The sequence below is a fragment of the Grampus griseus genome (genome assembly GCF_964374135.1).
Source record: "Grampus griseus genome assembly, chromosome: 11".
NCBI lineage: Eukaryota > Metazoa > Chordata > Mammalia > Artiodactyla > Delphinidae > Grampus > Grampus griseus.
Window position 1 is genome coordinate 52,706,005 of NC_139005.1, and position 26,172 is coordinate 52,732,176.

Here is a 26,172-nt window from a genome sequence, read left to right on the forward strand (position 1 = left end):
AAATGGAAATAAGATATATGACCTCTGGTGACTGGAGAAATGACTGAGAAATGAATGCCTGTCTTGCAGGAATGTGGAAGTTAAATCCTTCCCCTCCCCAGATGTATGGCCTGAGAAAGACTTTTCTGAAAAGCGTTGTTAGGACCATTGGGACTTTGCTTAAGATGGCCGGATTGTGCTGGTCTGCTCCAGGTTTCCTGGCTTTCCAGGATGGGCAGCGCCCTCTCCATGCAGCTTACAGGCTAAGCCACAGACTGATATTCGGTGCTACTTTATGAATCGTCTTCAATCGCAGTTCAGGAGAGGGCGAAAGCGGAGGCTTTGGTAGGAGCAGCGCGGCAATGATCGGAGCAGGAGGTTAGAATACAGCTGAGTAGAGCCAGGGAAGCAGAAAGGCTATTGGGGGTCCGACGCAGGAGTCAGGAGGAGGTAGGTCTGCACACGCATACCCAAAGAGCTGTTCTTCATTGTTGGTCCACAGCCAATAAACATTTACTAAACTTCTTTTACGGGCTGCGTGTTGATGAATAAAGCATAGTTACATTCTCCAAGAGTTCCCAGTCTTATGGGGAAAACAGGTAAAGAAAAGATTAAATTGCAGTGTGATAAGCACTTTAGCAGAGATTTGCCCCAAAGGTCATGGGAGCACATAGAAGATAGGCAGAGGAGGGGCTGGCACAGAGTAACCACGCAGTAAACATTTCCTCAGTAAACAAATGGAAAAGTGGATGAAAGGCAGTGAACTTTCAAGTGGATTTTGAAGGATAAGGAGAATTTACCAGGCAGCGAGGGAAGTACTTTCTAGATGGAAGAGATAGCAGGTGCCCAGGCCTAGAGGCACATGCATGAAAGCCTGTGTCTTACTCACGAAGACCAGTTCGTTTGCTGGAGTGGAGTTTAGTGTGAGAGGGTGGGAACGTAGTGGCATCAGATGATACTGGAAAGATAGGTGAAGTCCATGGATGGTTTCTAAGTAGGAGAGTGAAAGGACGAGATTTGTGTTTTGAAGTATCACTTTGATTACCGGTCAGATGATGGACTGGAAGTTGGCAGGGGCACTGGAGGAAAGACGTCAGGAATTAGACTAGAGGTAGAAAGACCTGGCAGAGGGATATTTCAGATGTGTAAGCTGAAGTGGATAGGGCTGAAACCTGTATTCTCCAGTTTAATATTAGAATCACCCAGGAAGCATTTTAAAAACTGAGCTCTGCAGCATCTGGTTGGGTCAGAGTAGTGGTGGTGGTAGGCGTCCCCAGGTGGTTCAGATGTGTGACCTGTGTTGGTAACCGCTCTAAGCCAGGGCAGAGGCAGTGGGGATGGCAAGGGAGGGTACTATGTCTGAAAGATGAGGTGAAATGGAGCAAATCTGGTGATCTGTTAGACAGGGCTGGGGAAATAGGGGAGAAGGAGGGATCGGAGGTGGTTCCAGTTTTGCAGCTTAGATTACAGGGCCTCTTTAAAAAAATTATGAACCCGATTTGTCCATTTCCTCAAACTGCATTTGCCCCACTAATTCTGTATAGACATCTCAAGATTCCTGAGAAGATGACTGTCTAATGAAGAAATGAAACAATGTATTGTTATAACCATTCACCAAGAAGAATGTGGTTACTCTAGAGGTGTCCTAACTGAAGACTGCTTCTTAGGGCCAGTGTGTCCCTGGCCCCATTTGTACATTCTCTTCTGGTTGAGCCCCAGGGCCACCTCCCCAAAGACTCCATGCGTCTACTTTCCTCTTCTCTCTGCAGCTGCCACCAACTCACACTCCCTCTTGGGAGTATTCTTTCCAGGGGTCTGGCTTCAGAATGGGATGTCTTTGCCCTTTCTGTCCCGAAGACAATGATCATTTCCTTGATTGCTTCCGACCCCTCCAGGATGGTTTTGGTGACCCTCCTCTGTACAGTCGCAGGAAAATACCACTGTCTCATAGTATTGATTTCTTCATCTGCCTCTCCCAGTGGACTGGATGGTTTTCTTTAAGGAGCTTTTATTTATCTTTGTATCCCAGTGCTGTATTACAGAGCCTGGCCTATAGTAGTTGCTCAATAAATGTTTGTTAGGTGAATTGAATGAAGCACATAGGCTGTTTTCATGAATTTAGTTGCTATTCAGTATTAGTAAAAAGGCAGGAGGTAACAAAGTTACCCAAGACCTAGAGCTTGTATAAACTCCTACACACACATACACATACACATCAGGAAAAATGAGATAATTTAATGAAGCCTTAGCCACAGAACATCTTTTACTAGAAATGTAGTTTTGTAACATTGAGACCTTAATTTCGGTAACCTTTCTTAGAGGGACTGAGGCTGGGAACTGAACTTAGGTGTGTTAGATTAGTGCATCCAGCTCACCTGGGGATCTTACAGTGCAGATTCTGATTCAGCACATTTGGGTAGGGACCTGAGACTCAGCATTTCCCACCAGCTCCCAGAGAAGCACAGAACAGACTTTGAGCAGCAAGAGTGCTAGGGTAGCATGAACACAAAAACTAACCCCTTCACTTTTTCAGATTAAGAAAACGAGGACCCCAGGGAGGTTTGGTGACAATAAGTCACAAATAATGAGTGTTAGAGGTGGGCCTGACACCCAGTCCACTCGCTCCCAGGGCAGTGGTTTTTTAAAATGTAAATTCTCATAATGTGGTCCTTGCAGATGATTCGTTAGACTAGTTTATTGTTTCTGACTTCTTGGGTTAACTTGGAAAATAGTTTCCAGGATTCCCGTTGGATTTCTCTCCCTTTGTTCCTGAGGACAGAGAGCTCTAAAAACTCTGCCATGGGACTTCCCTGGTGGCGCAGTGGTTAAGAATCCGCCTGCCAATGCAGGGGACACGGGTTCGACCGCTGGTCCAGGAAGATCCCACACGCCGCGGAGCAACTAAGCCCGTGCACTACAACTACTGAGCCTGCGCTCTAGAGCCCGTGCTCCGCAACAAGAGAAGCCACTGCAATGAGAAGCCCGCGCACCACAACGGAGAGTAGCCCCTGCTCGCAGCAACTAGAGAAAGCCCGCGCACAGCAACGAAGACCCAGTGCAGCCAAAAACTAAATAAATATTAAAAAAGAAAACGAAAACAAAAAAGAACTCTGCCCTGTCTAGCAATTTGCAGACGATAACTGGAGCACACTTACTTTAACCCTTTCCTGGTAGAAGTTAGGAATTTGAGATTCAGAGACACGCAACGATGTCAGGTGTATGAAGCCATCGAGAACAGTGGAGGTGCTCCATACAAGATTATTGAATTCATTAATTTATTCATATGTCAGGCACTCTGCTAGCTTCTGAATCTTCTTCGAAGTAAGGAGTTATGTGTTTCATTTTCCTAGTGGGCCCATTTTTTCAAAATTCGTACAAAGGTAACCTTGAACCAACAGCCAAATGACCCAAGTCATAAATGCCAAATTATTGAAATCAATTCTAATCAGAATACAACTATCACAAGCAGGATTCTTTGAGATCAAGTGGGGAGTTTCTGTCATGGGATTTTCTTTGAATACATATTTTTGAATTCATGTAAATGTGTACAAAATATGGTGAAAGGGTTTGAATATAAAATAGAACAGTATGATACATTTCATGAAAAACTTCTAATTCAAAAGCAGTGGTTCTAAATCTGTTTTGGGATTAATGGATTTTTGAAAGTCTGATGCAAGCTAAGGATCCTCTCCCCAGAAAAATGTTCATATGCATTTATGCCATAAAGTATCTAATTTCAGGGAGACTATAGACCCTAGGTAAGAATCTCAGAAATAGAGAGATCCTTTCCTTATTTTTTTTTCTTGTGTTTCTGTATGATATTTAGGGGAAAACAATGCAATGTAAGAAACAATGGAAGAGCTTTTTATCTGAGCTTGAAGTTTTACTGCTGTGAGTATATTGCTTTGGATTTCTCCACTTGTGCCTGGTTTTCATCTCTGTTCATCTTTGATTCTACAGCACAGAGCTTGGCATGGTTGGCATTTAATAAATGTGGGTTGGATGTTAGAACATCGGGTAAAATTTTGACATCTGCTTTAGTATATTCCTTGGAATACATTTTAAAATAGACCATTTACATAATTCACTTGAACATATTTTAACAAGAAACTGTCACAAGGAAATGGGTTAAATCATGTGTGACTAACATGACTGAATGTAAACTAATTCTTAGAACTTTAGAATTGTATATATTTTACCATTTCCCCCCTTTCTTAGAGACATTCCAGTCAAGAAACTGTTTCATCAATATAGACCTCTTCTGGAAGAGAGTTTTAGGCAAAGAAATCAAGTGCTTTCGATGCGCACATTATTTTCTGGGAATTCCTTCATGAACTTGAAAGTCCTTGGAGACAAACTAAAATGACTTCATTTTCATATATATTCATATCTGCAGCTGTGCAACCTGTCTCACTGAAGGCCCCTAACCCTATAGAGTTCAGTCATCACCCTTTACAAACAGAAAATGTTCTTTTCAGATGTTTTCTAAACCAATACATGAATTGGGGGGAGAGAGGTATTATCCTAAATCCTTCTCCATTTATACCCAGGACCAGAAATCAAAATGTTAGAGGCTAAGTATAAACACTTAATATATCATTTAGTCAACAAAAAACTAAAACCAAAATTGTAATAAGGTTTTTATATTTAAACTTTATTTCTTTGCTTAGGAATAAATAATAAGTTCAGACAGTTCAAAATTCCAAAAGGGCAAAAGGGTAAGCCAAGAGATTTTCTTCCACTATTCTCATCCAGCCACCTAGCTGATTTTCCCAAAGGCAACAGAGTTATCAGTTTCCTGTATATCTTTTCAGAGATATTTTATGTGCAAGCATATATGTATTTTGTTTTCTTACTTTCCTCTTCTCACACAAGAGGTAGCATGCATACGTTGTTCACTTTGCTCATTTTAGTATTCCACTGTGTGCCGTGCTGTAATGTAATCAACCGTTTTCCTACTGATGGATGTTTAGATTTCTCCTAATCTTTCACTTAAAAAAAAAATGCTACAACAAGAAACCTTTTATATATGTTATTTCAGACCTGTTGGAAAACTTATCTAAGTTTTAATATCGCTTAGAAAACTAAGAAAGCTTCACATAATTATAGGGTCAAATGGTTGTATGTGTTACATGTTACCACATTGTCCTCCAGTAGAAGCTGTACGAATTTACACTTATACCAGTCATATGTTAGAGTGCCTGGTTCCCCATATTCTTGATAACATAGCGTTTATTCTTTTAGTTTTTTCTGATGTGCTAAGTGGAAATGGTTTCTCACTGTAGTTTAAATTTCTTTTTCTATGATGAATGAATCTTTTCATATATTGAGATGTATTTCCTTTTCCATGAAATATCTGTTAATGTTTTTTGCCCATTTTTTTATTAGGCTGTTGGGTTTTTTCTTAATGGTTTGTAAGAGCATTTTATATATTAGAGAAAATTAGCCCTATTTTTATGTTACAAGATACAAATAATTTTTTACCACATTTTCATTTGTCTTTGCTTATTCTAGTTTTGGCCATGTGGAAACAGTTTTCATGTAGTTGAATTTAATCTATACTTTCTCTTATGGAGTCTGGGTTTTATATTATAGTTTAAAAGGCCTTCCCCACTGAGAGGTTATAAAAGAATTATGCCATTTTTTCCAAGTACTTTTATATTTTCATTTTTTACATTTGTATATCTGATCCATTTGGATTTATTCTGCTGAGGCATTTATGTATTACTTTAGAGAGAATTAACAACTATGACATTGAATATTCCTGGTGTGCCATCATTATCATTTATATTGCTAATATTTCTTTAGTTTTAGGCCCTATACCAAGTACTTCACATGTGTTAATTCTTTAATCCTCACAACAATCCTGTGAGGTGAGTCCTGCTATTATGCCCATTTTGCAGATTAGGAAACTGAGGCAGAGCGTACTTTTTTTTTTTTTTTTAACAAGATCCAGTTTATTTCCTGAATCATACTCAATCTCCCTCTTCTCAGACATTTGCTAGTAAGTAGGTCAGAGGCAGGCTTCTCCTCTTAGAACATACTGTCTGGAGTGGGTTTAGGGGAGAAGTGCACAGGCAAACAGGCAATTTCAGTAAGTTAACTAATAAGACAAGCAAGTACAGAGCACTGAGGGAGGAGGAAATGCTAATTTGGGGAGACGGGTGGGCGGCAGAGTAGGTGTCTTGGAAAAAGTAACGTCTAAGCTGAGACCTGAGGATGAGGTTTTTTTGTTTAATATTAAGGGAACTACTTAAGGGATTGTATTATGTGTTTATGTATGTATACTTACACACACCCACACATTGCCTTTCTTGAGGAAGAAGGAATAGAGGGACTCAGAAGGGAGGTATATATATATATATATATATATATATATATATATATATATACACACAGACACAGACACACATGCACACACACACGTGTGTTTTATAGGTAAGTTTTGCTACTGAAGAAATGTGTAATAGGATTTTTTTTTTTTTTTTTTTTTTTGCGGTACGTGGGCCTCTCACTGCTGTGGCCTCTCCCATTGCGGAGCACAGGCTCCAGACGCTCAGGCTCAGCAGCCATGGCTCACGGGCCCAGCCGCTCCACGGCATGTGGGATCCTCCCGGAACCCGTGTCCCCTGCATCGGCAGGCAGACTCTCAATCACTGCACCACCAGGGAAGCCCTATAATAGGATTTTATATATAACACCATTTATGGAAAAATAGCTTTATTTATTTTAATATCACCAGGCATGCCTAAGACATAGAAGGTGTTCCATAAATAATTGTTGAATTGAGCTGAGTTCACAGTATGTGTGGTGAATTTCACATGTTTTATATTTCATAGCTGTTACTGGGTTCCATTGGTTTTCACAGTGATGACACATGCCCTCAAGAAATAGAGTTTTTTTAAAAAAGAACCTGAAAAATGTATACGATACTGACACAGAATTCTGGGATTTAAAAATCAGTGATGTGTTTTTCAACATCAAACTTTACTAGTCACATGGGTTTCAGGTAACACTACAAGCTTTCTGAAGGCACTGGATGTCTCTTAACTGTGTGACTGGGGCCTAGTACAGCACTTGACATGGTAGCATTCAGTAAATGGATGAATGAAAACAGTCTTCCGAACTCTTCTATTTTGGTGATTTTAGTTACACATGTATACCTGAAGCAATGAAATGGATAATTTCACTTGTATTATCTTTAATAAATAAGTTATATTGGGTTTCATGTTGATAAAAATAAGTTAATATCAAATATTGTTTTCTATTTGTTGTAAAGTTTCCCAAACCCCAAATCTTAAGAACTCTTTACTTTCTTAAGATGTCTGTCTTATGTTTGGATATTGGCTAATATCTGTCAGAACGCTTTAGACCAATTTGGAAGGCAAATCTGTATCATGTGTCCATTGAAATTCCTTCTCTCTTGGCCAAATTTATATTCTGCTTTATACCTATTCCCCAACCCACCCTACCATCCCCAAAACAGTGTTATTCATTTCCTATTTGAATAAACAGTTTGATGGATTTAAAAAATCTTTTGTTTCAAGGTTCCAACATCCAAACATATTGGAGTTGGCTGCATATTTTACAGAGAGTGAGAAGTTTTGCCTGGTTTATCCGTATATGAGAAATGGATCACTTTTTGACAGATTACAGTGTGTAGTAAGTTATATCTATTACTCTGCCTGATACTCTGACCCTCTAAAGCCCTGAGGCAGCTGCTGAAATACTTGAGCTATTGTGTGTTGTGCAACATGGTGGCCAGAAGAGTTGCTGGGTCCTTACTCCTCATTGATACCATGTCTCAAATGAGTTTACATCAACTACCCTTATTTCTCAGATAATTTTTATTTGCATAACTTTACGCAAAGTACCATTCAGTACAAAGGATAGACATAAAAGTGATAGACACCTTAAAGAGAAGGAACGAGGTTGAATAAATGCCATGGTTTCTCTTTTGTGATGTTTCTGAAAGATAAGTTTTAAAAACTGATTCCAAATTGGTTAAATTTCAATTAAGATGAGAGTAAAAACGGATTATTTTCAGTTACCCACACTGTTGTGCCACAATAACTTTAAAATCTTGTTTAATGAACTCTTAAACATCTTATTAGCCATATTTCAATTAAGATAACACTAAAATTATTGGGTATTTCCATTGCCTATAAAGGGGCCTAGAACCAGCGTTGGTAGTAGAGGAAAACCTATTTTGAATTAAAAATCGGTTATGGTAAACTACAGTGTTCATTTACCCCCCCTCGCCACCTCCTCATTAGCGTGTATTGGTTTTTACTCAGAAAATACAACCAAACCAACTACTGTTGTCTTTTCAGGGTGACACAGCCCCACTCCCTTGGCACATTCGAATCAGTATATTAATAGGAACAACCAAAGCCGTTCAGTACTTGCACAACACGGAACCGTGCTCCGTCATCTGTGGCAGTATATCAAGGTAAATTATCCCAGAGCTGTAGGTTACAGCTGAAGGCCCCTTTCATCATCATGGATGAGTCGGACTTCACCCTGTTTTCTGTCTATAGTTTCCCTGGTGTGTGTGTGTATGTGTTAAGAAATCTCATTGAAGTATTTAAAATCTTACCTCTTAATGAAAACATGTCTACCAAATTTTAAAGGCTGCACTTATATTGCCAATCGGAGAGTTTGTATTATCTTTGGGAATTATTAATGAACAGTGTAGGATAGACAGTTTTGTGTATTTTATTAATTATACCGCACAGCAAACTGTGAAATGAACCTGTATGCATCTCACTTTTTTAAAAAAAGAAACTGAGGTCTCAGGAAAGGTTAAGTGGCTTATACAGGGACTCCTCACAAGATAACAGTAGTGATCGGCAATTTAAATTCTTCCTCCTTGAGTCTCCAGCCTCCTGCCATGCCACTGAGCCCGCTGCCTCCTAGCTGTAGGTACTCACCTGTGACAAGCTGAGCGGCAATCCCAGTGTTCATTTTTGAGACACGTGAGAAAATTAGAAGCAACATCTTCCGTCTTCTTTCTTCTTCAGCAGACATAAAGAATCATTCAAACAAAGAGTATACCCTGTAGCAAACCACCCCCCCCCACCCCCACCGCGCTCTGCATTTTTCCTGTGTGCCCTTCATCATGAACCTGTCTCAAAGTAGGTAAATACACCTTTGCTGAATAGCAGGGGAGACTGAATTTAAAAGGCTCTGCCTCTTATGAACCATCACCTAGTATCTTGGGGAAAGCTTTAAGTGCGCCTTCAAGTTGAACCGAAGAGGAACTGATTGCTTACTTTGTTTTTCTGGTGAAGTGAATTTCATATAAAAAGACTCTAGATTTTGTTTTGTCCTGGGGGAGTGGTGGGGGTAGGGTGGAGGGGACACAACCCGTAGGCAATCTGCTGCTGTCGCAGTGTGGCAGTTCATCAACTGCCCGTGGAATCAGTGTAAAATTTGTGCGCCCTCATGGGGCCGGGGACAGAGATGGACAGTGAAAGTCTCAGCGGTCGGTGGAACCAACCCCTAGGTTCCACCTAGTGGAACCTCCCTCTTCCACTCAGCTCTCAGCCAGCTCAGCACTGTAGGTGCTTAAATATACGTTCTAACTGGGTAGATAGATAAATAAATACCTGGAATTTTGCTATACATATTCTTTCTTTGGTTTAAAGTGGCTTGAACTTTTTTTTTTTTTTTTGGTACACGGGCCTCTCACTGTTGCGGCCTCTCCCGTTGCGGAGCACAGGCTCCGGACGCGCAGGCTCAGCGGCCATGACTCACGGGCCCAGCCGCTCCACAGCACGTGGGATCTTCCCAGACCGGGGCACGAACCCGTGTCCCCTGCATCGGCAGGCGGACTCTCAACCACTGCGCCACCAGGGAAGCCCTGAACTTATTTTTAATCCCATGAAGTAATCCATTAATTTTAAACATTTTCCTTTTGTGTGACTGATTCATTACCTCCTTTCCTGAAAGCAGAGCTTGATAGGAAAGAGGGATGAGAAGGGAGACAGTGTGGAGGTCCTGGTACTTGATGGGAGAGGGGGACAGGGAAGGCCACCGACCAGAGCAAAGGGAACATCAGGATCCCGGCTCTGCCTGAGTCACAAGGCTTTCCCACAGCTGACACTGGGCAGGGAGATTTGCATGTGCCCCTCCAGCATGCCTCTCCTGCTTTTAGGTCAGAGCACAGGCTGTGACCCTCATTTCTGCTTTCTCATCATTGGCAAGTGTCTTCAGGCAAGTTCCCGACACTGGGCAGGGAGATTTGCATGTGCCCCTCCAGCACGGCTCTCCTGCTTTTAGGTCAGAGCACAGGCTGTGACCCTCATTTCTGCTTCCTCGTGATTGGCAAGTGTCTTCAGGCAAGTTCCCAGGAAGTAGGCTCAGAGGCAGAGATTTGCCTGCAGGGGAATTTTTTGAGAATGCTCTCGGGAATAACAAAAGTAAGGGAAGGAGGAGGAAGACAGAATTGGGCAGTTGGAGAAGCTGAGCTGGGATATGGAAGTAGAGGCCTCGGCAGATGCCACGGGGACTGCTGGAGTTGGGGTGGCCCTTAGAAACTATCCCCAGATGAGGCAAGGTGCTTGGGTTTTGGCATCCCTGCATCCAGCCAGCCTTGAGTGGGGCTGTATTGGGGTGAGGCAGCTCCCTTCTCCCACTAGCAATTCCCAGGTTGGGGCTCAACTGGGAGCCCTCAGCAGCCACACCTGCCTGTTGGGGACCGAGTGCCTCCCTGGATCAGGAAGGAAGAATGGGGCCACACCACTGCAGCCGCCACAGTTAGGGAGGAAGTCGGCTGCATGGCGCGCTGCAAAATGTGACCAAGTGATTTTCTTTTTCTTGTACTTTCCTCCCCACCTTCTTGCCATCCTGTCCTCTTAGTTCAGTATCCACAATCGTTTAAATCAGAGAGCTCTGGTTTAAGAAGCTGGCTTTAAAATGCGATTCTGAGCCAACTGCTTGACTCCTCTACGCCTCAGGTTTTTTCCTCTGCGAAGTGCTAATAAGAGAATAATAGCTTCTACCCCTTAGGGTTAAATGGCAGAAAGTCTATCTGCTGCTTGGCAAAGAGGATGCACTCACTAAATGGTGGCTCCTGTTACAATGGTCCAGAAGTGGTAGGAGTAGCAGAGGCGGAGGCTAAGAGATATTCTGGCCCGTCAGCCTTTTTACTTATCACCCTTTTACTTATTGTCTTGGTCCGTTTGGGCTGCTCTAACAGAAATACTGTAAATTGAGTGGCTTATACACAGTACACGTTTATTTCTCATAGTTCTGGAGGCTGGGAAATCCAAGATCATGGCCCTGGCCGATTCTGTGTCCCGTGAGAGCTCACAGATGGCCGTCTTTTCTCTGGTGGAAGGTGTGAGGGGTCTCTCTGGGGTCTCTTTTATGAGGGCACTAATCCCATTCATGAGGGGAGCCGTTATGACCTAATCACCTCCCAAAGGCCCCACCTCCTAATACCGTCACATTGAGGGTTAGGATTTCAACATAGGAATTTAGGGGGGACACAAATATTCAGTCCATAGCCCTTACCTCTGTCATCAATTTATTGCGTTTGAAAAGTGGACCTACAAACTAAGTTCTCTTTTAATAAAAATCTTTTCTGTGTTAGCACATGTTTATTGAACATTTTGCAAATCACATTCATTTTAGTTCACAAATATTTATGGGACATCTGCTGTGTGCAGAGCATTGTCTTAGACCACAGTGGGGGGAAGACATTGACGATCATAGTCTTGACCTGGAAGCTTCAACCTGGTGATCAGATCGATAGTGAAAACACAGAAAATATATAGTGTGACACTATATATGCCTAATGTGTGGTTGGTCTGAGAAGGCTAATTCTAATTAGGTAGTTCCAAGCCAAATCTTTGAGGAGATGGTCATTGTCAGTGGATTGGTTGAAAGAAGAGAAGAGAATATTCCTGGTGGAGGCATAATTTATTCAAGGGAACAGAGTAAAGAAATGCTGGGTGTATAATGAAATCAAGACAAGTTAGTTGAGGGACTTCCCTGGTGGTCCAGTGGCCAAGACTCCGCACTTCCAATGCAGGGGACCTGGGTTTGATCCCTGGTCAGGGAACTAGATCCCACGTGCCACGACTAAAGATCCCGCATGCTGCAACTAAGACCTGGCACAGCCAAATAAATAAATAAATAAACACTTAAAAAAAAAAAAAAAGACAAGTTGGTTGATTGGAGAGGAAAGGATGAGATTGGAGAATAATGAAAGATAAGACTGGAGAAAAATAAGGAAAACTGTGAGGAGAGGGTTGGATGGAGCTTTGAACACTTCCTAGGCTGAGGACCTGGGTTTGCTAAGCTAGGCTCTTACAAGGGGCTCTGAGGCTTCTTCTCTCTGGGGTATAGGTGGGAACAGAAAGGTTCTGAAGTCTCTTAGGTGGTCTGACAATTTAAAAGGAGGCTATATCTTTCAGGCCAGTATCCCAGGTGTTTGTCTGGATGTGCTGAGCTATAAAATCACTTAAATAACACAGAGTGCTCAGCAGGTAATATTGATACGAGTAGCAAAAGAGATCTGATCAGAGAAAGGTAGAATTTCATGGAAGAGGCAGGATTGAGCTGGAAGTGAAGCTAGCAGTGTATTTTATTTTATTTTTTGTTGGTGAAGGGGCTGCTGCGGATTGTTGCCTTTCTGGGTTTTCCAGAGGGTTCAAGGGCTCAAACATAACCATCTATAGATTACACCCACCCAGTCATGTGTCAAGGTGTGGAATTCTGGGGCTCTGGGCATTGATTTGAGAATTGTGGTTTCACAAGGGTTCATCAGTGTGTCCCCGTCTGTTCCAGAGCAATTCAGCCCCCTCCACAGTCACTGCACTCTTGGCCTTTCTGCTGAGCCTGCCGGCAAAGGTGTTAATTAGTGCCAACTATAACAGTAGCCTTTCCCCCCTTCCTTTGGTGATGTGCACACCTGTTCTCTAGAAACTGGAATGAGAACAGCTCATTTCATTCAGGGCACTGAACATCTGTCAGATGGTAATGACATTCAGTCCCCTGCAGTCTTGACCAAACGTGAATTGGCTGACCTAGATCACCCTCCTGAATCTCTTTTATTTTTATATTTTTAACATCTTTATTGGGTTATAATTGCTTTACAACGGTGTGTTAGTTTCTGCTTTATAACAAAGTGAATCAGTTATACATATACATATGTTCCCATATCTCTTCCCTCTTGCTGAATCTCTTTTAAATGAATCCTTTACTCCATTCTAAACTTGAGCCTCCCCGATTCTTGGTCCCACTGTGTACAGCCTTGTGCTTTCAGGGACGTCTGAAATCCCTACTATTCGGCCTTTGTCATATTAATTTTCTAATTCTTTGCGAGGAAAGGCAGCTTCTTGAAGAGATGTCATTTTATGGCACAGCCCTGATAATTGGCTCAAAAAAGGGCATCTCAGTATGTGTTAAAACAGTGACCTTTTCTGTGAGTAAGTCAGGGCCCTGCTTTTGTTGAAGTGAGAAATGGAAAACCTTTCTTTCCTTTTCTGCACTTGGGCCTCAGACTGATGAATCACCGAAGAGTTATCATGCATCATTTGACATTATTAAATATTGTTTTTAATAGTATGAAATAACATACAGTGTACGTAAAGTGACAGTGCAAAAAGCCAAATTGAAATAGTAAGCAGTACACAATTATAACCTTGTAGAACTACAACTTCAGGAATTAAAAAAAAAAGATTAAAAGTGGAGCATACCAAAATATCAATAAGGCTTTAATTAGATGGAGAGACTATGGCTTTTCATTTAATGGCTTATTTTTTACTTCTACTTGATATTAAATTCTTATTTAAGGATTATGTCTACTCTTATAATAAAAATAAAATTTATTAGAAAAATAATAACTCAGCATCAGACCTTTCTGTCTCAAACCAGGGAATCAGAAATTTCAAGAAGGAGTCTCTAGTTGCTGAATGATATCCCAAAGTTTCTTTTCATTCTCTGTAATTAATTCTGTCTGCAAAGAAGCTTGATAATCTCACACCTTCGTCGTTTTAAAAATAGTTTAAAAAATGAAGATTGTAAGGTCATCCTTCAGCAGCCTGGCGCCCAAAGTGTGAGCAGCACCTTCTGTCTGGGCAACACGAAATGCTGTCACGGGGGTGACGTGGAAAGAGCACAGGAAGTCTCGGTTCGAGTCCAGGCCCTGGCCCCCACTCTCAGGCCACAGTTTTCTCACTTGTACATCAGAGCCAAGTGGGATAATCTCGAGTTGGACCTCTTCTTGCTTTCAAATTCTGTGCCATTTCACCTGCTTGTTTTTGTACTGTGCTCTGTACTCACAAATCTAGGGGTTGTGGCTGGAGAATGACATGACATCACATTTTCTTAGATCTTGGCCAAGCTTTCCCCTGATCAGCTCCCGAGTGAGGATGAGCTCAGATATGTTTCAGGAGGCACCTCCAGACACCTGCTCACCCTAGAGCAGGTTAGGGAGAGTTCTGACTTGCCTGTTTTCAGAAACACCCCTCCCCAGTCTTTTCCCTGTCCTTCCCCCTTTCCAGCACCCACCCCAGTGATCTCATTGCTGCCCCTGTCTCTTGTCACTGCCTAAGGGTGTGGCCTTTGGGGTCTCCCAGGTCTCAGTACAAACGCCAGCTTTACTACTTTCCAGCAGTGTGATCGTGGGTAAATTACTCAATTCCTTGAGGCTCAGTCTCCTTATATGGAACTAGAAGCACTGTACTTCTTCCCAGGGTTGTGAGGATGAAATAAGATTATCTCTGTGGAGCACAGCCCAGGGTTTGGCAGTGAGTTTAGTTCCTCCCACCTAATGGAGACTCAGGTATCTCATCTGACCTGTCCTTGGACCCCTGCACAGCACATTGTTAGACCTCTATTTGGGCGCAGCTCTAATGATTGGAACTTCCTCTGCACTGCACCAAAATGTGACTCGCCCATTAGCCGTTATCTTGGCACCGGAATGATCTATATACAACTAAAGAGAAGAAGGGATAAAATTCATTTCCTTTCTGCCTTGTAATCAACAGTTTCTTGATCTTTTACGAATAGCTGAATCAAAAGATGTTTCTTTCAGTTAACTATAGTAAATCGAGAGAACACTGAACAGGGAAGTAGGAAGGCTAGGCTTTAGTGTAAGCTATTTTGCATAGAATGAGTCATTTCAACCAGCTGGGCCTCATTTACCTCATCTGAAAAAAAGTGGTTATACTTTTAGCAGCGATGACAAATCTGTTTCGTCTCACATTCCATCTTTGATTGGTTGGTAATGACTTCCCGTGTGCCTTGTCGAAAGGGAATCTGGGGTGGGTGGCTCTGAACTCAGTTAGTGATGTCTGCCAAGAATGTGGGAGGATGTTTTGGCCACATTTGGGCCACATACCTGCCCTATGCCCAGTGGTCTAAGGCTGCTTACGGTTTCAAATTCTCTTAATTTACAAACTGATTATATGATCAGATGTTTACTTGGTATCTTCTATAGATTCAGCATTATGCTTCTGTAAACAGCAGAAGCTGGTCTCGGAGGGAGTGCCAAATCGAAGAGGGCAGGGTGTACAGTAGGAACTTGGAGAAAGGAGGGCCGCTGGAGTTCAGAGCAGTCGAGTGGAAACTCCATGGAGGAGGTGAATCAAGCCGCATAGTGGATTTGGATGACAATAAGTGGGAGGGAGTACTTTGCAGGTAAGGGGAGCAGCATAAAGAAGGCCCCCAGACAGCAGTAAGCCCAGTCTATCCTGACTGCGCTGCTAAGCGTCAGTACCTTCAGCGTGGCTGATAGGCTGCAGACGTATTAGGGAACTCAGTGAAAGCCAGGGGACTGAGTTTACGTATCATTTGGTCTTATCAAGTTCGTTGGTTTGACAGAGGAGAAAGCTGAGACTTCCAGAGGTTAGTAACCTGCCTCAGTCACATATCTGTAGATGGGTTGAGGAGGTGGGTTCCATGCTTGTGTGGGTCCAGCAGTCATGCTCTTATTAGGCAATTAAGCCTTTCTAGCCGGCACTCCTGGGAGCATGTCGGCTTCATCAGCAGAGGCAGGGAAATGGGACAGGAGAGAACATAATTAGTATGTGCAAATTTGGAAATGTTGACCTTGGACTCCTAGTGAAGACGGCAGCAGGCAGCCGACTTTGTGGGGGAGATTAGGCCTGGTGGTCTGCATTCGGAATCTTCGCCTTGTGCAAGCAGAGAGGGAGAGTAAATGGTCTTTGAAGGAAGACACTGTCAAGGACACAGCTGCAGAACACCAAGGATGAAGTCGAGACCACATTTCAAAGGTATTTTCAAGAAGTCTGCTGGTTTAGTTACCCCCAAAATGTCTTAGTAATTTGAACTCTGCAAAGAGAATGTTATAAAAACAAAATCCATTTCCAGATGGTGGAATTTGAGGAGGAAAAGTATTGAAAGAAAAGAATTCTAAAGAGTTGAAGTCTCTGTTCTTGGCGAAAGACCCTCACATTTTTATTGGGGAAAACGAAGAAGTTTTTGAATTACGGGATCACATAAAAGCATCTGAAGGCAGTAAACCTTCTTGTTATTTCCATCTTATTCCTTAGCGAGCTTAACTGTTTTCACATTTATGAATGATTTTAAATTGAAATGCATTTTACCCCTAGCATTTTTCATCCCAGACATTCATTCTTGTTAATGTTGCCAAAGTGAGGAGATAATCTTGGGGAACATTTCTAATGTTTCCTACAATATCATGTTCTCTTATGGTATGGCCGTGTGTCTCCTGCCAAGTGAAACAGTCTTTCATACAAGGGAGGTGGTCTAGGAAAGAAAGGAAGGAAGAAGCCATCTGCTTAAAAATGAATTTTTAAAAAATGGACATTGATCAAATATATATGGCCTAGTAAGTGCGTAGGGAATTTCCTTTGTGAGGGACTAGAAAGACTGAGTAGTTGGGAAGGAGGGTGGGCAGCCACACATGGGCTCCTTCATTGTGACTGTGTCACCCTTGCCCATGGGCCCAAGCTCCTCCTGCCTTTACCGCAAGACCTGATGTGAGTGGCGAGGCCACTGGGCTCCAGCTCAGCGTTCAGCAGGGACCGAAAATGCAGGGAATGCAAATGTTTGTTTGATTGATGGTTTAATTAACCAGTCTCCTCCCTGTCTGACGTCACCCCCCTCCCCCGCCAAGAAAAACCTACTTTTGTTTTTCAGAGACATTTTAGCTATAGCAATTCTTTTTCTTCAGATTTTTCCTGTTTCCCCCCTGGTGCCTGCCTTCTTCTAAAATATCCAAATATGTTCATTTTTTCTAAGGAATGCCAAAACAAATATTACGTAAATTAAAATTTTCCCTATTAATTTTATTTACCACTATTGTCTCTAAACCCCAGTGTTCATTTATTTATATACAGGAATGCATACATGCTTGCGCACATACATACCAAACAATATGTATATTTTTCTCTCCATGATCTTAAAATATCTGGGAATATTAGTTTAGTCAGGTTCTTCCAGAAGTTCTCTGGAACTATTTTGAAACACAACTGATGCCTGGAAACTGATTAACCCAAGGGTGTTCAGATCTCCAGGGTTATCCTGCAACCCTCTGTACCTTTGTTACATCAAATTGGTGTCCTTGAACTTCTAGAGACACCTAACCAAGTTCTGTAGGATTTTAAGGTAAGGTGGTGGGTATAGGCTGGACAGTGGCCAGACTACATCCTTGAAAGCATGTTTCGAGGCTCTCCCTGTGCATCAGGCACTCTGCTTATGTTTTCTCATTTAGGCCTTGTAACAATCCTGTGAGGTAAGCATCATCAGATCTTTTTACCTACAAGGAAGTTGAGGCTTAGGGAAGTTGCGCTAGTTTGGTCAGAGACGAAATTTCACATTTAAAGGAGGAAGACCCCTTATCGTCTGGGCCTAGGACTCACAAGACACCAATAAAGCAAGAAAAAGCCATAATACTGTCTCTGAGTGCTGCCTAGGTCAATGGGATAGAAAGGGAAAGCTGTATAATCCAAGAGGGGCATTAAGGGTTTCAGCTTCGCATCATTTGAGGCCAGATACACTGCATGCTGAAGTGGGAGAGGGTGTGTATGCCTTTTTCCAGTAATCTGCAGGTTGTCGGAGAAACTGGGTCTTCCCTCATCTGGTGAGGGGTGTCTTAGTGTTGCAACAGCAGTGACACAGACAGCAAGCTGTCCTGTTGCCTCAGGCTGTCATGGAGAGCCAGTTGGGTGCTCTTTATCTCTGGGGCCAATTAAGTGAAGTCTAGACTTTTCCTGAGAGTTGCCAGGTATTCAGGGACTGGGCTACTGAGCACGAACAACTCCCCCTAAAATCAAAATATAGATACAGATTTTTAAAAACCAGTCATGCGCTCACACGTCAAACATATTTGCACTTAAATTCAGATCCTGCGTTACAGTCTAGGTGTATCATCTTGCTTTATATTTAAGGCCCAAGGGCTTCAGCTTTAAATTAGGAGACAACGTGAGTCGAAGGTACCCAAAAAGAGTTGTCCTAGAGACCCCTAGCAATAGAGAGATGAAGTAACATCCCCAGAATCAGAATACAAATTCACCACTTTGTGTGGGTTTTTCCCCATCACCTTAATGTACCACTACTAGTCCTTCTTCTAGAAGAGTTATCTAGAGAGGTGGTGGTCTCTCTGCTATAGTAAGTAGCCTTGTGGGAGAGAAGAGAAGAAATAGGTGGTAGAAGCACTAAATTGAAGGCGTGGGCCATTGGATGTTTCTCATCTGTTTGTTGCATTCTGTTGTTACATGATTTTAGTTATTTTATGTTGTCTTCGTTTTGTTAGTCTGTTTTCACTCCTGTAGGGTGAACGCATTCAGTTGACCTGCAAGGTAGCTGAAGGCACCTTATGTTTGAACATTCTATTTGAGGTTGAAGGAGGGGAAAGAATTCAGGTACAGTTGATTGTTGAAGGGCCTTTTGCAGTTCCCACTTTCCTAAAAGAGAACATCCTTCTTCCTCAGCTACCATTAACCTTTATTTAGAACAGAGTAAATCACTGGACTCAAAATTTATGTTGTACACTAAAGTCTGCTGGTAAACAATTTGTCTTTACACTTTCATTATTCAAAGTGTAAATGCAGTGCCCTGGAACAATTTCACATTCTTATTGATGGCTTCTCACTGACCCAAAGTCCTCTGTGTAACCCAAAGTCCTTTATTGTGTAACGCTGTGTAACGCTGTGTAACGCTGTGGTTACTCAGCTCACCTCTGCCTCTTACAGAAGCATGAGTCACCAGTTGCTGAAAACTTCCCCAGTTTTTCTGAGGATCAAATAATGGATTAGATTATGAGTGGTGGTGTTTCTTTTTTTTTCCTTTTGTAGTTAGAAAAGACGTATTCTTCAGGGATTCCGTTTCACCAGTTCAGCTTTTTGCATTCTCTTTTAAGTTATGGTTTTATACCATTCTTAAGGCTAGGGTGAAGGAAGAAGAGGATGAGATGTTTGACCTTGAAGATCTGGCATTCAGATCTTTGCTGTCCTCCTCTTATGCTGAAATAAAGCGGGGTGGGGGGCAGTGGTAGGGCAGGGGGGCAGAAGAGAGCCAGGCTCTCAGGGGGGCAGAAGCTTGGGTCCTGGTAATGAGAGTTAATGAAACTCTCTGCCCACCTCACCTCACTTGCCAGGCACACCTGGCAAACTCCTGCATTAAATACCCCGGGACTCTGAAATGATCAGGGCATCTCTGGAAGCCCCAGCCTTGATCTGAGCAAGTGAAGAGTACACCTATGGAAGAAGTCATTAAGAGCTAAATGTCTGTTCTTATCTAGAGCTGGGTTGAAGGTAGGATCTGGCTCTAATGTATTCCCCATATTCAGAGGTTCAGGATAGCTACCACTGTTCTCCAACTGAGAAAGTGGAAAACCAGGTAAGGAGTAACATAGATGGTGCTGTGTGAGACCCCATCTGGCCTCAGAAACTGCCAGGTTTGAAATATCTGGGGAGAAAAGACCAGGCAAGGAGAATAATGAGGACTGTGCTTACTGATACAAGTCTAGAGAGCCAGGCCTTCTCTGACTTTCTCCTTGTAGGTACAAGGATCACGCAACAGGTAAAGGCCCTCAGCTTATGGACAAGGTGGGCTCTTTGGACCTTGAAACTCTCCTGCCACCTTTAGAGGAAGGAGAGTGAAATAAAGTTTAGAGCACTTCTTTCTCTATCCTTAAAGGGCCTTGGGGAGTCCCATCATTTTGTCTGTTGTCAACTCAGTCCTAGACAAAGTCTGGACTAGAATTCTCAAGACATTAGCATCAAGTCCTCTAAATAGAACTAGGACTCAATACTCTGAATCATAATAAGACCTGTAGTTTAGAACTAGGGTCTGCCTGTGGGCCTACTTGTATAGGGACAGCAAGAATTTCTTTCATAAGATCCAATATTTGTTCTAGACTAAGAATTTCTTCTTCTTATCCTATAGCTATTACCACTTTTACTACAAATATCCCATGTGGCATTTTGGATGGGCAGGCCTACTGTTGGAAGCTTTGGTTTCAGGGGACGAAAAGCAAGCTCTAGATAGCCCTAAGTAAAGTGGAAAAGTAGATGGCTTTCTCACGATCCACCCACTTCTTTTATCAATATCCATCTGCTGTCTTATGAGGGGTTGCTAATCTTCATCTCAGCTACCAGTATTGAGCATTACTGTATGCCAGTATTTATATGCCCCATATCAGTTCTGTGAGTTCTATTTTTTCCCTCATTTCACATGTGAGGAAAGATGACATTGAGGCTTACAGGGTGATGTAACCCACCGGCAGTCACAGAACCAGGAAGAGGCAGAGCTGGGACTTGCTCCCAGGTGTGTGCTTATCATTTCCCACCCCTGCTAAGACCACCCTTCAAAGATAAAGGAATCTGCTGCTTATTCTCAGCTAAGATGTTAAGTGACTATTGAGGTGTTTATGTGCCAAGCAGCTAAAACTGACTCTGAGCACTTTGCCTTTGCCTTTGCCTCTGCAGATATTTATATTTTAAAAGACTCAAAGACAAAAAATCCATAGAGGTGGAACAACGGAATAGCGTTATTAGGAAGGCAGGGGCTACCGAAGATTCCTCAAATCACTGCAGAGCAGCAGCTCTAAGCCGGGCATTCCACAACACAGCCCTGTGCACATCAGACACTTAACTATAATCTGATTAAAACTCAGTTAATGTTCTCATTACATGCATGTAAGAAGAACACAAGGAAAGCTGCTTTGGTTAACTTTAGTTTCTCCTGTTGACAAAGCATCAGCTTTAGCCACCAACTCCATATATGTGCCTGGAAATTTGAAATGCCTGCTGTTCCTAGGTCAGGATTTTGGTTTAGGTTTTATACAACACTTGTATTTATACTTTAAGAAAAATGAGAAAATGTCCTTTAAAAAGTTCATGGAAAATAACATATGGCTTTACTTGGAATTGATCAGATATAATGGTGAGCTTGTCCTGTTTTCGAAATACCTTTATGATGTTTTTGTCTTGTTTGCCCTTGATCACAATTTCAGTGCAAACATACTTCTGGATGATCAGTTTCAACCCAAACTAACTGATTTTGCCATGGCACACATCCGACCCCACCTAGAACCTCAGAGCTCTGTCCTAAGCATGACCAGCAGCAGCAGTAAGCATTTGTGGTACATGCCAGAAGAGTATATCAGACAGGGCAAACTTTCTGTTAAAACAGATGTCTACAGCTTTGGAATTGTAAGTACCAACTACCAGTTAACAAAGTAGAAGAGTTTGTTGCCAAGAATACACTAAATTCCAAGAATTATTTTAAAGGCTTTAGCTTTTAGACCTATTGATTTTCTGTTACTCATTGTCTTATACATTAATTTTGTATAATCAATCAAGTAGTGAAATGTAAAGTCATTAATTAGAATGAACTGTATTCAGCATTGAGGTTAGTAGTCATGACTAATTATGTGTATATATTTAATATTTGTAATATTTTAATAATATTTATAATAATTTAGTAATTATTACTATGTGTATAATATTAATATTAGGTAGTTGACTTTCTATATGTTCCTTGTAGGTAATAATGGAAGTTCTGACAGGTTGTAAAGTGGTGTTAGATGAGCCAAAGCATATCCAGCTGGTAAGAATTGTCTTCATCTCTGCCTATTTCTTGGTTACTTTTTGGATAGATTCTGAGTTCTCAGTGATGAGTTTGTCTCCTTTTCTTCCTAGAGGGATCTCCTTATAGAATTGCTGGAGAAGAGAGGCCTCGATTCATGTATCTCATTTCTAGATAAGAAAGTACATCCCTGTCCTCGGAATTTTTCCGCCAAGCTGTTCTCTTTGGCAGGCCAGTGTGCTGCAACACGGGCAAAATTAAGACCCTCGATGGATGAAGTACGTATACCCATGGTTTTATTAAAAACTGAGTCCATGGAACCATGGAAAATCTAAATTGGATAAATTGTGTATCTATGTGAATATCAATGAGACAAATGCAGCTCTCAACAGAGAATTCTCACCTAATAGATAGCTTTTCCAGATCAGAAAGTCACATCGTTTGGTACTCTGAAAGAGGGTATTGCTGGGTGGGACCAGGGCAACCACAAAAAATTTAATGAAAAGACATGTGACTAATTTGGAGAGAATATTTTATTCAACGTTCGTGAAGAGATCCAGTCCATTAAGAATGAAGCATACGGGAATTCCCTGGTGGTCCAGTGGTTAGGACTCAGCGCTTTCACTGCCAGGGCCTGGGTTCAAACCCTGGTTGGGGAACTAAGATTCCACATGCTGCGTGGTGTGGCCAAATTTTTTTAAAAATGCATCGTGTATTTCCCTTATTGATTTTTTAATTTACTCATCTGTCCATCAATTTAATCATCTAGACATTTATTTGTTTACAATAAACAAATATTTAGTACCTGCTTTGCACGTACCAGACTTTGGACTAGGTGCTGGTGATACAACAGTGATCAAGATACTGAATTGCTGCCCTTCAGCTCACAGTTCAAAGGGAGAGTCAGATCTATAAACATGAAGTTTCGGTACCAGAAGATAAGCATGATGATAGATGGGAGCGTAGAGTCAGAATACGTCCCAGCCTATGAAGTCAAGGAAGCTTCTTGATGGAGGTGATAGCTGAGCTATGATCTGAAGAACAGGTTGGATTTAGGTATTAAAGATGGAAGGACATTCCAGGGAGAGAATCTACACCTGCAAAGGCTCAGAGGTGCAGTGGATTCCTTGGCACCAAGACTGCAGATTGTCTAGCACCATGGAAGTGGGATGGTGGAGAGCAAAAGCTGGACGTGTTTAAAATAATAGGAGGTTCCAGGTGATCGAGGGACGTGAATTCCATTCTAGGAATTTGGATTCCATCCTAAGTCTATTGTAGAGCCATGGAAGGGTTTTAAACAAGGAGTTGACATAATCAGAATATAAAGACCATCGGCCTGGGAGTCAGGAGAGCTGTGTTCTAGGCCTGACACCACAAGTAAGAGCTGTGTGGCCTGCGATCTTGGGCCCAGAAAGGAGCTTTGAGATATATAGTGGAGGGAACGTGAAATTGGGAGCCGGAAGACGTGGGGTCAGGCAACAGGTCTGCTCCTTACTGGCTAGCGATAGTGATTCCCTTTTCTGAGCCTCAGCCTTTTCATCTATAAAGTGAGGATATTAACGTTTGTGCAGGTTAAATGAGGTGATGTGTGTGAAAACACTTTGTAAATTATAAAGCTCTCTATACGTATTTTTTAAATTACGTGTGTGTGTAAATGTATGTTATTTTATATCAGGTTAATGGTTCTCAATTCAGCTGCATATCCAAATCAACTGCAAAGCTTGTAAAATACAGATCCCTGGGCCCCCATGTCCGTATTTTTTGAATGACCATCTTTAGGTTGGGGCTAAGGGATCTGTTTTTTAAGAAAGCTTCCCTAGGTAGTCTGGCATTTGAGAACTATAGATTGGGTTCACCATCCCCTGACCCCTTCCAATCCTCCACATATTAAGGCTGAAGTAAAAAATGATAAGAGATTCATCCAAGGTCACAAAGTAGTTGGTGGCAAATCTAGGCATAAAGTCAGGTCTCTTGATAATCAATTTCTTTTCTACTTTGCTTCAAGTCACTTAATTTATCAACATGAAGGAGTTTAGCTAATCTTTAATTCCTTCACATTTCAAATTCTATAGTTGAATTTATTTCATGAAAATAAGAGAATATTCCTTAATAGGTAGACAGAAAAAAAAGGTAAAAGGAGAGGTTATTCAGACTTCACCCAATGTGTGTTGGCTTCTTGGTTAATCAGGTCCTAACTGTCCTTGAAAGTACTCAAGCCAGCTTGTATTTTGCGGAAGATCCTCCCACATCCTTGAAGTCCTTCAGGAGTCCTTCTCCTCTGTTCTTCGATAATGTACCAAGTATTCCAGTGGAAGATGATGAAAACCAGAATAATCCATCGCTGCCTCACGATAAAGGTTGGAGAAAAGGGAGAACGACTCAGAAAACTCCCTTTGAATGCAGCCAGTCTGAGGTTACATTCCTGGGCTTTGACAGAAAGACAGGGAGTGGGAGGAATGAGGACACTAGCAACGTGCCCAGTTCTGCTTGTGAAGAAAGTTGGTCTCCAAAGCCTGCAGCTCCATCCCAGGATGTGAGGGCCTCTGGTGTGAATAGGGACCCTTCTGCGGAAGTTCCAGGGCATTCCTACAGGAGCATGCCAGTGGAGGCTAGCTGTTCCTCTGAATTTTCCTGGAATGAATGTGAACAGTGCAAAAAGGCATCAGTTTCACCAGGAGATAAAGAAGAAAGCAAGTATTGCTGAGGCACCTGAGTACAGGTCTCATCCTGGGAAGACATTGTCTTTATTGGGAGCGCCAAGAGGATGATTGATGGTGAACTTGGGTAATGCAGATCAATGATCGGAACAATTCTATTCCATTCCTTCCAACTTGTAGAACAGAGTGGCTTAAAGTTTTGTTTTAGCACGATCATTGCCTCATGATCAAACCTGGACTAAATTAGAACCATTCAGAATTACTTAAGATTGTAGACTGTGACTTCAGACCAACAAAACAATCAAAACCTACCAAAATGGAAGTGGATTCCAGTGTCTTCTCCCTCAGCATCCGCGTGACTCCTCAGAGCCTCCAGTCTGCCAGGTACATTCAGTTCAGTTGGATTCCCTTGTTTTGGTTTAGCTTGCTTGCGAAGGTCGTCAGAAACGTCTAACTTGTAAATGTTAATAGATACCATACCTTTTTAAAGAATTGCCTTTTTGCTTATTTCAATCAACTCTTAGTATATTTCTGTTCATCCCTGTCAAGTCTGCCTATCTGAACATGAGCCATGACATGCCCAAGATCTGTATTTCTGTATTTAAACTCTTAAGATAGTTTATCTCCTATAATATTGACTATTATTACAATTTTTTTTACATAGAGACTATTATATCCTGAATAGAATGTATGAAATTTTAATCAAGCCATTTTTGTTCCAAGAAAATGGCTGGTCATAAAGACCTAGGTCAGTTTTTTCTTTGATGCCAACTCTGTGCCTTTACTGCTGGTGTTTACTAGATCTCCCCCTTTTGAAATCCTACCCAGTCTTTCAGGGCCCACCATAACTGCCATCCTCCAGGAAGCTTTCCTAATCTTTCCAGCCAATAGTAATCACTTTATCAGCATTTCCATAGCAATTTCTTTTTTTTTTTCCATTTTTAAAGATTTTTAATTGAAGTACAGTTGATTTACAGTGTTGTGTTAGTTTCTGGTGTACAGCAAAATGATTCAGTTAGACGCATATATACATATTCTTTTTCATGTACTTTTCCATTATGGTTTATTACAGAAAATTGAATATAGTTCCCTGTGCTATTCAGTAGGACCTTGTTGTTTATTTTATATATAGTAGTTTGTATCGGCTAATCCCAAACTCCTAATTGACCCCCCCTTTCCCCTTTGATAACAATGTTTGTTTTCTGTGTCTGTGAATCTGTTTATGTTTTGTAAATAAGTTCATTTGTATCATCTGTAGCAATGTCTCTGTATTTCTGTTTTATATTTGTCACTTTCTGAATTATATCCAAGTTGCCTGTGCTATCATCTCTCTCTTCCTAGATGGTAAACTCCTGTATTAGTTTCCTACTGTCGCTGTAACAAATTATCACAAGCTTAGTGGCTTAAAACAACATAAATTAATTATTTTACAGTTCTAGAGGTCAGAAGTCCTTGGCATTCCTTCTGAAGGCTCTAGGGGAGAATTCGTTCCCTTGCCTTTTCT

At 41.7% G+C, this 26,172-nt stretch overlaps 1 protein-coding gene across 1 annotated transcript in view; it reads left to right on the plus strand.

Moving 5' to 3' along the window:
* IRAK3 (interleukin 1 receptor associated kinase 3) overlaps positions 1–24,895 on the plus strand; it is a gene marked incomplete at its 5' end in the record, with an annotated part of 49,211 nt that extends 24,316 nt beyond the window's left edge. The window contains 7 exons of the mRNA XM_082665895.1: positions 3,806–3,870; positions 7,527–7,641; positions 8,313–8,431; positions 21,437–21,635; positions 21,970–22,032; positions 22,125–22,289; positions 24,200–24,895. Coding sequence (XP_082522021.1) covers positions 3,806–3,870; positions 7,527–7,641; positions 8,313–8,431; positions 21,437–21,635; positions 21,970–22,032; positions 22,125–22,289; positions 24,200–24,715 — 1,242 coding nt within the window. The 3' untranslated portion in view covers positions 24,716–24,895. The remainder of the gene's footprint in view (positions 1–3,805; positions 3,871–7,526; positions 7,642–8,312; positions 8,432–21,436; positions 21,636–21,969; positions 22,033–22,124; positions 22,290–24,199) is intronic.
* Positions 24,896–26,172: the final 1,277 nt, after the last annotated feature.